The sequence below is a fragment of the Natrix helvetica genome, assembly GCF_964273705.1.
Source record: "Natrix helvetica genome assembly, chromosome: 13".
Classification (NCBI taxonomy): Eukaryota; Metazoa; Chordata; class Lepidosauria; order Squamata; family Natricidae; genus Natrix; species Natrix helvetica.
The window spans coordinates 13,010,369-13,026,894 of record NC_138557.1 but is presented as its reverse complement, the minus strand read 5'-3'; the positions used below and the strand labels follow the sequence as shown (position 1 = coordinate 13,026,894).

At 41.4% G+C, this 16,526-nt stretch overlaps 1 protein-coding gene across 3 annotated transcripts in view; it reads right to left on the bottom strand.

The window, feature by feature from the left end:
• RBFOX1 (RNA binding fox-1 homolog 1) overlaps positions 1-16,526 on the bottom strand; it is a 2,041,748-nt gene that overhangs the window by 245,431 nt on the left and 1,779,791 nt on the right. For all 3 annotated transcript variants that reach the window (XM_081966089.1, XM_081966090.1, XM_081966091.1), the window contains one exon: positions 1,183-1,425. In XM_081966089.1, the coding sequence (XP_081822215.1) occupies positions 1,183-1,425 (243 nt within the window). The remainder of the gene's footprint in view (positions 1-1,182; positions 1,426-16,526) is intronic.

Here is a 16,526-nt window from a genome sequence, read left to right as displayed (position 1 = left end):
TGTGTGCTAACATTTGTGAACCAGTAGTGAAGGTAATTTGATTTCACTCCTGATCTACTCTAATTCTTATAACAGTCAGTCTTGTTTTATCTTTTTTTTAAAAAAAAACAAGTGATGATGAAAGTCGAAATCAAAATCCCACTAGGTTGCTAGAAAAAGATGCTTTGAGAAGATGCAGTATATATTTTCTTTTCAGAGACATTGCAGATTTTCTTTCTTTTAAAAAAATAAAAATAAAGCAAAGCATAGAAGAAAGAGGCCCCAAAGTATGGAAGCTCTTTGGTAAATTCAAATTCATTTTGACATTAAGGGGAGGATCCAGATTTTAAATTGCCATGAAAATGTTTGGGTTCCTCCAGCTAGAAAGCTGAAGGAATGTCTTTTCTCGTAGCCTCGTTTCAAAGCTCGCCTATCAAGGTCAAACTTCTTGAAGTCATGAGTTTTAGAGCTCCTAACACAACAAACTGGTCGGACCCCAGGGAAAATAATGAAAGAGAGTCTTTAAGGAGAGTTTAGAGGGAAATGGGCCGGTTTAGCCTTGAGAAAAGAGATGATTGTTTTCTTCCCTCAACTGAACGGATGTCACATAGAAGGAAATCAAGACTTTCCTTGTTCCAGGATGCAGGGCATGGCCTAATATTTTTAAGTCATTCATGAGCAGAGGTTCTACTGTAGTGCTTTGATGACACAACCACAGCCTTATCCTTTTGACATATATAGCATGATCATGCCCAACATCTTGAGGGTTTTTTTTTGATCAACTCATCCCAAGTGCACATTTGCAGCTATACAAACTAGGATTCAGTCCATCAATGCATCTATTTCTGAAAATATAGTTAAGTGGTTTAAAACACTGGTTTAGGCAAAGTTCATTCCTTCGTACAATAAAGCAGAAGACAACCAGGTCCTCAGTAAAACATCAGCCTTATCAAAATCATTTCTGCTGAAATCTATGCCATGAAAGATGACACCCAGGAAGGACGTGGAGAGCAGCTGAAATTTACCCTGGATCAAATCTCAGAATCCAAATTCATCCAATATTTCTTTCCGCTATGAAGGCCATTGCATTAGTTTCCCAAATGAACACCAGGCGCAGGACTCTTGCCTGCCGAGGCTTTGGAAAACGAACAGCATGTTTTAAAGAAGAAGGTTGGAAAAATAAAACGGAAAAAACCTACTTACGGTGGCTGTGCCTGAGACAGTTTGTGCATTTGTGTCACTTGTGTTTGGCTCGGAGTGCGTCTGCGCAGGTGGGTACAGATTTAACGTGTGCTCTGTAACCGTGGTTTGCCCGGAGTAGTCGGGGGTCGGGTGAGGGTGGGGGCCAGTGTAGTCTCCTGGGATGCCGTTTTGAGGAGGAGCAAACTGGGCGGAGGCGTAAGGCTGGGCCATCGTTTCAGGGGGTGCAGTTGCTTCCTGATTACCCTGTGGAAACATGAAACAACAGGAGAGAACATTGAGCGGCATTTGGCTTTGCAAACATTAAATGTGTCTTTGAAGGCGCTTCATCCCATATCTGACCAGCTGGTCTTCCTGCTGGGACCTCAGTAGAAGGGTCCATTAGTCACCCATCTGCAGGAAGGAGCTGAGCTGCCACTGGTTTTACACACAAATGAGGTTTCCTGGGGAACCACATGACTTTTAGATTCAGCATCTTTGGATTCTCTTCCTCAACTCAATCCAGCAGTAAAATAATGTCATCCCAATACTTTCCAACAATTTGCACTGTCCTTATCAGCAAAATTGTGTTCGTCTCTATGTTAGAGGCAAGGGTGGGCTTCAAAAATGTCAGCAATGGGTTCTCTGCCCGGTTGTTGGGTGGGCATGGCCATGGTGGGCGTGGCCTAGTTGGCCTCCTGCATGATGGCGGGGGACGGGGGGCGAGTTTTGGCCTTCCCCAGGCTCTGGAGGCTTTTCCCCCTACCTGAGCCTCCACACATGGCCTGCACTTACTTACTTACAAAGCAACAAGACATCCTGGTTTCCTGTCATACTATTATTTATACTTTCAACATAGCAAAATACAAGCTAATCTCCCAAATTATGCTCAGGTACAAATCAACTAAAGTTTCCATCAACGCATCACTCTGAATTTCTTTTCAAATGGTCCCTAAATGGTCCACATTTCATATGGAATTGTGAAAGCAATATTGTCCATTGGGTTCATGAGGTTTCCCAGGCCCCTTGAATCAATGGAAGTTCTTATTTCAGATAGATGATAGATAGATAGATAGATAGATAGATAGATAGATAGATAGATAGATAGATAGATAGATAGATAGATGATGGATGGATGGATGGATGGATGGATGGAAGGAAGGAAGGAATGAATGAATTAATGAATAATGGGCAGACAGATGATAGATTGATTGATAGATCAATATATAGGATGGATGGATTGACAGATGATAGCAGGTTGAATAGATAGATGATATATAGATAGACGGATGGATGGATGGATAGATAGATAGATAGATAGATAGATAGATAGATAGATAGATAGATAGATCATAGAAAGGTAGACAGACCGATAGGATGGATGGTTTGACAGATGATAGCAAGCTGAATAGGTAGATGATAGATAGATAGATAGATAGATAGATAGATAGATAGATAGATAGATAGATAGATAGATAGATAGGCATGCAGGCAGGCAGGCAGGCAGGCAGGCAGGCAGGCAGGCAGGCAGGCAGGCAGGCAGACCAATAGGATGGATGGATTGACAAATGATAGCAAGCTGAATAAATAGATGATAAACAGACAGACAGACAGACAGACAGACAGACAGACAGACAGATAGGATCAATGGATGGATCGATGGATGGATGGACATATTGATTGACAGATGATATCTGGATGGATGGATGGATGGATGGATGGATGGATATAGATAGTTCCCTAACTCTATCTCTATCATCTGTAGCTCTAGCTCTAACTATCCATCTCATCTATCTGGACAGATGTTATAAAGGAAAACCCCAGCATTAGTGTCTTCTTTATTTATAAACACTTTATTTATAAAGTGTTTATTTATAAACACTCGGAAGTGTTCTTATAAAGAACACTTCCGAGTCTCACATAAGCTCTCCAGGGAAAACAAAACAAAACAGGTTGAGATAGGAAAAGAGAATGTCAGGTGACCATTATGTTTGAAAGGATACAGCCTTGTGCAGAGATTCAAACCCAGCACAGTCTAGTCCTATCTTAATCTTGCCATCTTGGGGATGTGTGGCTGCAACTATCACAATTCCCCAGAGAGGATGCTGCTGGAGTGTTTAACCTCTCTATGCCATCTGACGAAGGGAGCTGTTAACGTGTTAATGGCAAAGGGGCTACTAGGCTTTTTCCAAGAATAAACCAGTAATTTTAACTGCAAGGCATTTTAAAAATAACGGTGTTCATTTAAAATACGAGCAGTTTGGGTTTTAATCAAAAAAGCAAGTCACCCCTAAACTTGATGCTAGCAGCAAGCCATATCAATCAAACTATAATCAAACAGGGTCAACCGTTTTGTTTACAAAATGCTTTCTAATAGTGATAAAAATAATTTAATATGATTAAACAACAACATCTGCCTACCCTGGGTTTTTGGGAAGGATTCCATAAGCGAACAAAAATGCCAAATCCAATCAAATCGCTTGGCTGGCTGGGCGACCAACGAGAATAATTTATGAAGCTTGTATGCTGCCCAACTTTAAATGACTCTCGGTGGCTCAAAACAATCAAACAAAGAAATTACAATAAAACCAATGCTATATTTAGCCACACAGGCCCAGGCTACATTATGTATTGTTTGAAGGTTGATGCCAGACACTTGAAACTATAGATATTATTATTATTATACAGTGTAGATCCTGTAATATTAATTAGTATCAATGCAAGCCTACATTGCCACTGCAATCCTAAATTGCATTAACAGAGGGATGCAATCAAGTTCAAGTGAGGTACTAACACCACTCTATAAAGCCTTAGTAAGATCAACACCTAGAGTACTGCATCCAATTTTGGTCAACACACTATAAAAAGATGTTGAGACTCTAGAAAAAGTGCAGAGAAGAGCAACCAAGAAGATTAATGGAATGGAGGCTAAAACGTATGATGAACAGTTGTAGGAACTGGGCATGGCTGGTCTACTGAAAAGAAGGATCAGGGGAGACATGAGAGCAGTCTTCCAATATTTGAGGGGCTGCCACAGAGAGGAAGGGGTCAAACTATTCTACAAACCATCCGAAGGCCAGACAAGGAATAATGGATGGAAAATGATCAAGGAGAGATTGAACCTGGAAATAAGTGAGAACAAGTGAGAACAATCAACCCATGGAACAGAAGTTGCCTTCAGAAGTTGTGGGAGCTTCATCCCTGGAAGCTTTCAAGAAGAGCCTGGACTGCCCTCTGTCAGAAATGGTGGAGGATCTCCTGCTTGGGGGAGGAGTTGGACTAGAAGACCTACAAGGTCCCTTCCAACTCTGTTAATCTATTAATCTGTATCAAAGTATTCCCCCCCAACAACGATGCTCAATCAGATACCTCTTTTTGAAGCTGCAAACCATCTCCATGGCAGTGTTTCATGAGAATCACCATGAAACTCTTGCAAAAAGGCATTTTCACTGCCCCCCCCTCCAAGTTAATCTCCTTTGTTTTCCCAAGGAAGGGGAGAGGGGGAAACCCTGCTAAACTTAAACAAAATGGGAATGGATACTTGTTGCAATCAAGTAGACCAGTGTATCTCAACCTTGGCCACTTTAAGATGGGTGGACTTGAATTCCGGGGGTTGGAAGTCCACTCATCTTAAAGCGGCCATTGTTGAAAAACACTGAAGTAGACAAAATCTGACTGCACTGGTTGCAACTGACAATTTTCAAGCTGCATCAAAGATCGATAACCGTTTTTGGGAAACTGGACCAAGACAATCTGGAAATAAAGAGTTGACAAAGGGAGGTTTGAAGGAGAGTGGGGAATGGGCATACCTCATTTACCTGGGGAACAATTCCATCTGGAGGTTTTTTTGTTTTTTGTTGGTAAGATGCATTGGCTTCAGAGATTGGACTTACTGTATTCAATCAAGCAGCAATTGATAAGTGAACTTTTTGAACTTATTTTATACTTTTACCATAAAAACAAGGACAAATAGGCTGAAAAACAGCTTCTATCTCAGGGCAGTAACTATATTGAATTCTACTGTAGAATGCAATACTAATGCAATATCGGGTTTTCATTTCAATTGTATAGAATGTGAAGGATGTGTGTTTGTGTTTGATTTTTATAGTTATAATAATGCATTGGTGGGATTCAAATAATTTAACAACCAGTTCTCTGTCCTAATGACCAGCTGGGTATGTGTGTCTTGGTGGTCATGTGCTTGTGTGGGCGTGGCCAACTCAACGTCACTCCCATCGATGGGCGCTTCGCCTTAGCTGTTCCAATGTCATAAGGGTTAACCGGGGAAGGCAATTTCTGTAAGCAGGGAAGTTTCTGTAAAGATCAGGCTAGAAACAACACCAGAATGTTTCCTTCCTGCCTTCCCTACATGCCGTATTCCACGTGTGGCCTTACCAAGGCATTATATAAAGCATGAAAGTCAGCATTTTTAGGTAAAACAGTTCAGAGGGGAAAAAAATTAGTAGGGAATTAACAACTAGGTGGACTTTGTACTAAAGAGTTTAATGCTACCTTGAGTTATAGAGACCTCCACTGTTTCTCATTTACAATGACACCCTTTGCATCAAAGGAATATTCCTCGCATTCTCTCTTTGTGCTAACGACACCTAATATTTAATTAAGAGCTGAGAGTATTGAGAGGATTCCTAACAGGTGACTTCAAACTTGTTCCACTTCAAAGATAGTATTATAATCTATCCTCCTGCCAGAAAAGCACATTAGCTAGTTATGGGTATGGGAATATAGTTCCTGGACCTGTACAAATGGGGGAAAAGGGGTTGAACATACAAAGTGCTTCACATTTTATAAAGGCTGTGCACATACAGTCCTCAACCTACGACTACGTTTGACTCTAAAAGTTTTGTTGTTAAGTGACACATTTGCAAAGTGACTTTTGTCCCATTTTACCACCTTTCTTGCCACGGTTCCCATTTGAATCCCTGCAGCTGATAAGTCAATAACCCCGCGGTTAAGTGAACCTGGATTCCCCATCGACTTTGCTTGTCAGAAGGTCGCAAAATGGGATCGCGTGACCCCCGAGAAACTGCAACCGTCATTAATGTGAGTCAGTCGCCATGCATCTGCATTTTGATCGCATAGTCATGGAGATGCTGCAATGGTCATAAGTGTGAGAAATGATCACAAGTCACATTTTTCAATGCCACTGTAACTTTGAACTTGTCACGATGTTAAAAAGTTTGCTAGGCATGAACTGACTGAATTGACACTCAAGAGTTAAACTAAGAAAGCTTTATTGCGCAGGTCATAAAACAAAGTTATCTGAAAGTGATTTATTGCGCATGCTTCACACATTCCAGAACTATTCCTTTGTTCTTTGTCCGGCTGCCAATTTGGCAGACGGAGCTTTTATTATCAAAATGTAACAATTAGTTAATTTACTTTTATTTACTTTTATTAAAGTTTGTTTATTAATTAGAATATACTTCTCAAAGACTTTTATTTCTTTTCTTAACATCATTAACGATATGCTGAAGGGAATCAGCCCGGTCCATAGACCTTATTTTCTCCAGGGTGTTTTTTTTCCCTGACAGAACTGTCACTAAATGAAGGGTTGTAAGTCAAGGACTAATCTGTATGTAAAAGCAAGCCTAGGCTAGAATGAACATCACAGAGAGGAAAGGGATGTAGGCAGTCCTCACTGTACGACTGTAATTGAGCCTGCAATTTCGACTGAGATGTTGAGATGCTGGTAAATCAGATCAGATTTCGGGGTGGTTGTAACTGAGAACTGAGCCCAAACTTTCTTTTACATTTTTTTTAAATTATTTTTTTATTTTTAAGACAAACAAAAACAACACAACACATACCCAAAAATGTCATTTGGTTACAGGTTTTTGTGCATCAGTTTTTTACAATTAGAAATAAAATCACTGGTTATCCATCGAACATGACTAAATACACCACTATCATTGAGCATCCTGTGTTCAGGTTACCTTTATTAATCCTTCATTTCAAACAAACCTTACTTCCTTAAATCCTTAATTATCTATTAAGCAACAACAAATCTTTATAAAATTATAAAATCACCTATCTCTATCTATTGGCCTTACAAAAAATAAAAATAGCAATACTAATTAAAGAAAAATTCCCGTTGACTTGTATTGCACATCATTACATTATGTTAGCCTGGTTGAGCCCAAACTTTCTGCTGCTAAGCGAAGTTTTGCACATATTTCACAACTTTCCCCTTGTGGCAGTTGTTCAGCTAAACTTCACTGCAGTTGCAAAGTTAGTAACCCAGCTGTTAAGTGAATCTGGATTCCCCATTGACTTTGCTTGTGAGAAGGTCGCAAAATGGGATCACCTGATCGCAGGACATGGGAAATGTCATAAATATGAGCCAGTTGCATTACTGCCAATTTGCTTGTGGCCACGCTGCTCGCGCATGCTTGATGCGTGCTGCGTGCACATGCACAGTGCAATAAAAATTGCTCTCTGCATGTGTAGAAGCAAACAACAAGATGATGGCGCCTATGGAACCGCCTGGAGAAATGGTTCCAGCGACCCAGGCTGCCAAACCACTACTGGTTCGGCTGAACCAGTCCGAATTGGTAGGAACCCACCACTGGCCAGTTGCCAAGAGTCGGATGTGATCGCAGGGATGCTGCAACGGCCATAAGTGTGCACAACATTCATAAATCGCTTTTATCTGCGCCGTTGTAACTTTGAACAATCCCTAAGTGAATTGTTGTAAATTTAGGACTACCTTAGACTTAGAATATCTTCACTGTCCCTTTAAATGTACACTAATTACACTAATCAGCACCCATTGCAAAGAAATTTCCTTGCATACGGTCTCTACAGTGTAAAAAAGATGTTGAGACTCTAGAAAGAGTGCAGAGAAGAGCAACAAAGAGGATTAGGGGACTGGAGGCTAAAACATATGAAGAACGGTTGCAGGAACTGGGCATGGCTTGTTTAAAGAGAAGAAGGACTAGGGGAGACATGATCGCAGTGTTCCAATCTCTCAGGGGCCATCCCAAAGAAGAGGGAGTCTAGCTATTTTCCAAAGCACCTGAGGTAGGATAAGAAGCAATGGGTGGAAACTAATCAAGGAGAGAAGCAACTTAGAACTAAGGAGAAATTTCCTGACAGTTAGAACAATTAATTAGTGGAGCAACTTGCCTCCAGAAGTTATGAGTGCTCCAACACTGGAAGTTTGCAAGAAGATGTTTGATAACCATTTGTCTGAAGTGGTGTAGGGTTTCCTGCCTAGGCAGGGGGTTGGACTAGAAGACCTCCAAGGTCCCTTCCAACTCTGTTATTCTGTCTCCACCTGCATGTGTGAATTCAGGAAGAGAGAGAGTGAGAGACACCAACCTTGGAATTTAAACCTTTCAGCATAATTTGTGATAAAGCTTTCGACTTCTGGGAGGGCCCATCTCCACATCTCTGGCTTCGTTCTGGCCTGCGAGACAGAGACTAATCTAGTTCATTCATTATCTGAAAGCCTTCTGCCCAGTAAACTAATCCCTGAAAAAAGGGATTAAGTGTCTGCAGAGCTGAGATTTACAGCTGTGCCTGATGCTGAAGCTTGACACCCGAAATGACTAAACAGTAGGTCTTCGGAAGTTAGCTTGGCCCTGAGCATCCCTGAACCTCCAGAGTTGGTGTGCTACATTTTTTTAAAAAAACGACTGGAATTGAAGATCTGGTGTAAGCAGGATGACAATATTAAAAGGGACTTCAAAAAGCATCCGGTCGAGTAAGAAAATTGGCACCGTTCAATTTCATAACTGCAGCAGGATTGTTTCTGTGTTAGTTTGTTGTTGTTGTTTTAAAAAAAAGATGGCGGAACGACTGTGCTAAAGGGGCTTTTGGCCTGGAATTTAATGAAATCCACATTTCAACTCAGAAATATGCCTCACGTGGCAAAGGTATAAAACCCAGAGTATTGCTTTCTGTTTACAAGCCGAAGACGGCGAAATGAAAGCAAGGAAAGAGGGAACAGAGAGAGAGAAAAAAAAACCTGATGGGGGAAATAATCATTTTAGGATGCAAGCTTTTGGTATATATTCATATATAAAATCCTTCAAATCATTATGCTGATTTTTCTAAAATGCCACCGTTTCAGATGTTCTCCGCCGAACGCCTCCTGTCTCCAATTTATTTTATTTTATTTTCCCCCAGCACCGTTTCATCTGTTACACAAAGCTTTTCTAATTAAGAAATGGTGTGAAAAGTGTCAAAACAGAAGGAGCAATCTTGTTATGTTTGCACACAAACTGAGGGGAGATAAAATGTTACTTATGAGAGGCTTAGTGTTAAGCGCACATTTGCTGAATGAGGCGGCATTTATTCATTCCTTGGGGGTTTTTTTGGAGGGGGGAGATCTTGGAGGAGACTCACCTCTCCTTTCTCTTTCCTGGCGGCTTGGATTTACAAAGTCTGCTCGCTCTTTAATAATAATAATAATAATAAAAGTCCAGTTTTTATTTTGTTACGGTGTCTTTCTTTATTATATTTTGTTCCTTTGGGTAGGAAATGCTTTGCATTCGTAAGGGAAACACACAATCCATTCTGTAGTTAAATGAGCCAAAATGCAATGTCCCCCAGGGGTATGAGGACAAAGGAGAAAGATGCAAAAATTAAGAGGACCCCCGTCTCCTCTCCCCCCCCTCTTTCTGTCTCTCTCTCTCTCTCTCTCACACACACACACATACACAAACACACACCCCAAATGGGCTTGCTTAGAAGCTTAGTTCTTTTTAACTGCATCAGGGGCAGAATAGAGAGACATGATGAAAGCATGCCTAATCTTCCTTTTCTTTCTCCCCCTCAGTCAAATATACACAGGGATGAAAAACACTGCAAGGAGCTGAAGATCCAAAAGGCAAAAAAGACGGGGTTAATTTGGAAAAAAAGCAAAACAACTCCCACCACCTTTTAAGCTGTGATATAAATGGTGTTTCTTCGTTCACCTTCACTGTTGCTAGGGCAGTGTTTCTCTACCCTAGCAACTTTAAGAGGTGCTGGCTGGGGAATTCTGGGAGTTGAAGTCCAGACCTCTTAAAGTTTCTAAGGTTGGGAAAGACGGCGCTAAGGGCTCGATGGGTAACGAACGCAGCTAACTAAATGTATAATTGGAGGAAATGAGAAAAGTTCTATCTGATGTTTGAAGAATATCTCTGCTGGGAATTCCTAGATAGTATTATTAATAAAAGGGCACTTTTGAGAGAGATCTGACTGTGTTTCCCCTGGTATGGCTGACAAAGTGAGGAGAGCCCGTGGCTTAGAGGTTAATACATCTATCTAGTATACAAGTAGCCTGGGTTCAAATCAAATCCCAGAATGGTATGGCTAGCTCAGGGGTCAGCAACCTTAAACATTCAAAGAGCCACAAAGGTCCTAACCAGAAGCCCCTGTTCAATTCTGGAGCCGACTGGAGTCTGGTTCCCCCACCATAGAGCCTCCTCCTAGCCCGGCATCCTTTTTCCTCTGCCTGTCCTAACCGAAAGCCCCATCAATTGTGGAGCTGACTAGCAACAGGGAGCCGCAGCAGAGGGATGAAAGAGCCACATGCGGCCCCAGAGCCGCAAGTTGCTGACACCTGGGTTAGCTGACGAGAGCTAAATAGCTGGAAATAGATCTATACTAGCCTCCCTTTATTTCTTTTTTGGTAAAAAGTATAAATTCCCTATTACTGATTAATCTGTACTTTGAGATGAGAGAGAGACAGAGAAACAGAGAGAGAGAGAGAGAGAGAGAGAGAGAGAGAGAGAGAGAGAGAGAGAGAACTTCCTGATGATTGTTGAAAGCCTTGTATAATATGTTGCAATGATTTTAAAATTGTCTTCATTATTAAATTCGTACGCCAATAAAATGTTAAGTCAGAAATACAAGTGAGAATAAAGATAGACAGAGGGCAAAACCTGGATTGGAATGGGGGAGGGGAGAATCCCAAGGGCGTTTCAATCATGCTTGCGAAAGGCTTGTGAAGAGCTAAGTCTTCAAGCCCCTTCAAAACACCAGTAGAGATCATCCGGACCTCAAGGCAGTAGTGGGATACAACCGGTACGCCCCAGTACGGGCCTGGGAGGTACCGTTCCTCTACGGTGCTCCTGCCTGCACTCCTTACCTGTATTTGAGCTGTTCAGGGGTTATGCGCACGGAGCATATGGTGCCTGTGCGATGCTCCACCGAGCAGCTGGAGCATTGCGGAGGTGTTGCGCAGCATCACAGGCGGTAAATATGCATGCGTGCTGCACTCGTTTATGTGGTGGACACCCAGCCACATTGCACCATACTCGAACCCACCCCTGCCTCAAAGAGAGCTTCATTCCTTCATTCATTCATACATCCCTTTGGCCGATTCGCTCACACAGAGAGGGACTCCTCCGGGTGCCGTCCACTAGGCTGTGCCAGCGGGCGACGCCTAGGGGAAGGGCCTTCTCTGTGATGGGCCCGACCCTCTGGAATGACCTTCCCCCCGACATTAGAATGACTACGGACCTCCGCTCCTTCCGTCAGAAACTTAAAACCCACCTATTCCAGCTAGCCGGCTTGGCCTAATTCCACCTATCCCACCTCAGTTCTATTTCTAAATTTCAGGATTGGTTTTAGGGTCTGTTTTTTTAATTTTTATAAATTGTACAGGGGTTGTTTAATTTGTTTTTACCTATGTGTACAATTGTTTGTATGTTTTAAATTTATTCCTGTACACCGCCCCGAGTCCCTCCGGGGAGAGGGGGCGGTCTAGAAATCTAATAAATTATTATTATTATTATTGCAGAGGGAAGATGCTGCTGTTCCAAGAGATGTCATTGCTTAATTGAAGGAACCTGAACTGTGCCAGACTGAATCTGAATGCCTGAGTATTTTCCCCTGAAGACTGGACTATAATATCTATGAATATGAACAATGTAATATCAATGGCACTTAGCAATAGCGCTCAGACTTATATAGTGCTTCACAGTGCTTTTACAGCCCTCTCTAGGTGGTTTACAGAGTCAGCCTCTTGCCCCCAACAATCTGGGTCCTCATTTTACCCACCTCGGAAGGACGGAAGACTGAGTCAACCTTGGGCCGGTCAGGATCGAATTGCTGGCAGTCGGCAGAATTAGCCTGCAATACTGCATTCTAACCCCTGTGCACGATGGATGGATGGATGGATGGATGGATGGATGGATGGATGGAAGGAAGGAAGGAAGGAAGGAAGTGCAATAGCACTTACACTTATATACCGCTTCACAGTGCTTTTACAGCCCTCTCTAAGGAGTTTACAGAGTCAGCCTCTTGCCCCCAACAATCTGGGTCCTCATTTTACCCACCTTGGAAGGATGGAAGGATGGGTCAACCTTGAGCCTGGTGAGATTTGAACTGCTGAACTGCAGTTAGCAGTCAGCAGAAGTAGCCTGCCCTACTGCACCGTAGCCAATGTGCCACCTCGGCTCTGTATATTATTACACAGAGAGAGAGAGAGAGAGAGAGAGAGAGAGAGAGAGAGAGAGAGAGAGAGAGAGAGAGAGAGAGGGAGAGACAGAGACAGAGACAGAGAGAGACTGTAATCTCTCTCTCTCTCTCTCTCTCTCCCTCTCTCCCTCCCTCCCTCCCTCTCTCTCTCTCTCTCTCTCTCTCTCTCTCTGTGTGTGTTTGAAAGGATATATGGAAGGATACCAACTCATCTATATGGGGCTTGTTCCACATTTTACCTGAATAGTATTATGTTTATCAAATAGAATTCTAGCAAAAGAAATAAGGGTAGTTATGTAAAATTCATGTGAAATCACCTCCTGAAAATGTGCAACTAGATGATCTGTAAAGAAATTTAGATTTCTCATACGTGGGAGGTAGCTAAGAAAACTATTTTAGTCGGATGGAAAGACTCAAACATACCTCGCCTAAAACCCTGGATTGAATGTCCCGATATCTCAGAGGCTGCTAGAAAGAAGAAGGGAGTCGAACTATTCCCCAGAGCACCTGAGGGCAGGACAAGAAACCAATGGGTGGAAACTAATCAAGGAGAGAAACAACCTAGAACTAAGGGGAAATTTCCTGACCGTGAGACCAATTAATCGGTGCAACAATTTCGCCTTTAGAAGCCGCGGTGTTCTGATACTGGAGGTTTTTAAGAAGAGATTGGACAATGATTTCTCTGAAATGGTACCAGGGCTGTGATGGCGAACCTATGGCACTTGTGCCAGAGGTGGCACACAGAGCCATCTCTGCTGGCATGCGCGATGCCACCCTAGTTAAAACTCCATGGAGTTTCCTTAGTAAACTTCTGTTTCCCTGCAAATGACGAAACAGATGCTCACGAAAGAAAAAGATGTTAACACTTGTTGCGCTGCCGGTGCTGGGATGCCGGCCATCTGGTCTTTGGATCTCTGCTGCGCATGTGCGCATGTCCGTACATGGGCATATTCATGCATGTGCGTGCATACGTTCATGCACAGTTTGGGCACTCGGTGTCTAAAAGTTTCGCCATCCCTGGTATAGGGTTTCCTGCTTGAGCAGGGGATTGGGGTAGAATTTTCCTATGTGAATCAAACTCAAAAATGAAATCAAACCCTTGCAAATTGAGGCTATAGAATGCTATTAAGTGATATCCGGAAAAGTGGAAGGTATAGGGAGGAGAAAGAAACGAAATGTATGGATTCCCGCAATATTATTCTTGGTACTGCCACGTAATCTATAAGATCTCCAAGGTCCCTTCCAACTCTGTCATTCTGTTATGATATACTGTATATGCTTTTTTTCTTCTACATATGAACAGAGTTTTCATTGACAATATAGAAAGCACAAACAATATGATTCTCCCTAGACAAGGTTTAAATTCATTTTTTAAGACTTCAACTCCGTTGTAAATAAATTTATTCTAATGTGCATTTTTGTTTTTGTTTTTCTTTATGCATGCTTTTTACTGTACTTTTGCTGGTGGTTTTATTTTTCCATATTTACATTCAAATTTCATTACGATTACTTTCTCTTCTTGTTGCAGACTTAAATCAGTTAAAGCTGTTCAGCTCCGTTAAAAATTCAAACCATTTCATTTTGACAGTTTATTCAATTTATGATTGAATAAACTTCGGGACAACTCTTTTATAGGTACTGTAATTCTACAGGCAAAGTGGAATATCCAAACTGCATCATATGTGGCAGTCATGAGAGAAATCACTTTTATATGGAGTGCACTAAAGTTCTTGAAACAACTTTCCAGAACTATTTATACCAAAGTAACCATAACAATTCAGTCACTTAATACATACATGGCGCTAATTCAAAACCTGTTTTGGTTTTGGCCTTAGTGGGATGTGTGATAAATGGATGGATGGATGGATGGATGGATGGATGGATGGATGGATGGATAGGCAGACAGAGAATGAGGCTGGCTGGCTAGATGGGTAGGCAGGCAGGTAGGTAGGTAGGTAGGTAGATAGGCAGGCAGGCAGGCAGAACAAGCAACAGGTAAAGTGAGAAGGACAAGCAGCATAAAATGACATGGACTAGAGAGTTTCTCTATAACTCTCTTCTGAAAGAGGACCTCCAACAGATTCCGCCCATATTGCTATGTATGCCAACCTGGTGCCAGTTTTCTCCACAGCTCATTTTGGCTTCTTCTCCTGATGCTTTCAATGTGCCATGAAATCTAATTTCAAGGATACGAGGTGGAAGTGATTTTTGGAATCCCTCCAGTCTTGCTAACGTTTGATATGCACACCGAGACAAGCAGAGGAGCAGCAATTGTGAACCCCTTTCTTGTTTCGGATTTCCCAGCCACTGACAGATGTACTGAAAAGCGGAATTCGGGGGGGGGGGGGGTTTGCTGAAAAGGAAGAAGCAAAATTTCTATCTAGCCGTAGATTCATTTCATCCATACAGCTAAAAATGATACAACTCGTGGTAAATTCCACTTTATTTTCTCATCTCGTAGTCTTTATTGCCCGCTTTAGAATCTTTCCAAAGACATTTTTTTTAAAAAAAAAGGCAAATTCACTTCTCAATATTTTACAAGCCACGTATACTCCTTGCAGATACAGGACACGTTTCTGCAAATTAAATAGATCTGAGCTGACAGTTTGATTTGAACAGTGGAATCAAACTGCACCTTTTTCTTTTCTCCAAATCAATTCAAAGAGTCAAATCAAATTGGAATGATTTCCTGAATGGGGAAAAATAAATAAATTGGATTGGATTTTGTCTGATTCACACAGGCCTATTATCGTACATCCCTACTAACCTGGTTAGGCATATTTCTAATTCGGTTTTTGCAAGGAACTTCCAACCATGTGGACTTTCCAGCAGATGACCTGGTGAATACTGAATCATGGCAGTGCCTCTGTGCTCTAAAATCATTCTGAAATTCAAAGAAAAAAACAACAACGCTAAAATAAAAACAACCCCGTACGATAGTAGAGCTGTGTGAATTTTCAGTGGAAAGTGTCTATTAAAATTAGATCAGTAGAACTGCAGAAAAAAGAATTACTGCCAACCTGCCTTCCATTGAGGACCTGTGTACTGCACGAGTCAAAAAGAGGGCCGTGAAAATATCTACGGACCCCTCGCATCCTGGACATAAATATTGTTTCAACTTCTACACTCAAAACGACGCTATAGAGCATTGCACACCAGGACAACTAGACACAAGAACAGTTTTTTTCCAGAATGCCATCACTCTGCTAAACAAATAATTCCCTCAACACTGTCAAACTATTCACTAAGGCTGCATTACTATTATCTTTGGTCTTCTCATCATTCGTATCCCCCATCTCCTCCCACTTATGACTTCATGACTGTAACTTTGTTGTTTGTATCCTTATGATTTATATTGATGTTGATTGATTCCTGATTGCTTATTTGTACCCTAGGACTATAATTAAGTGTTGTACCTTCTGATTCTTGACAAATGTATCTTGTCTTTTTATGTATACTGGGATCATCTGCAACAAAGACAAATTCCTTGTGTGTCCAACCACACTTGGCCAATAAAGAATTCTATTCTATTCTATTCTATTCTATTCTATTCTATTCTACATTACCATTCTAATTCCCATTCTATTCTATTCCATTCTATCCCGTTCTATTCCATTCCCATTCTACATTCCCATTCTATTCCATTCCATTCCATTCCATTCCATTCCATTCCATTCCATTCCATTCTATTCTATTCTATTCTATTCTACATTACCATTCTAATTCCCATTCTATTCTATTCCATTCTATCCCATTCTATTCCATTCCCATTCTACATTCCCATTCTATTCCATTCCATTCCATTCCATTCCATTCTATTCTATTCTATTCTATTCTATTCTATTCTACATTACCATTCTAATTCCCATTCTATTCTATTCCATTCTATCCCATTCTATTCCATTCCCATTCTACATTCCCATTCTATTCCATTC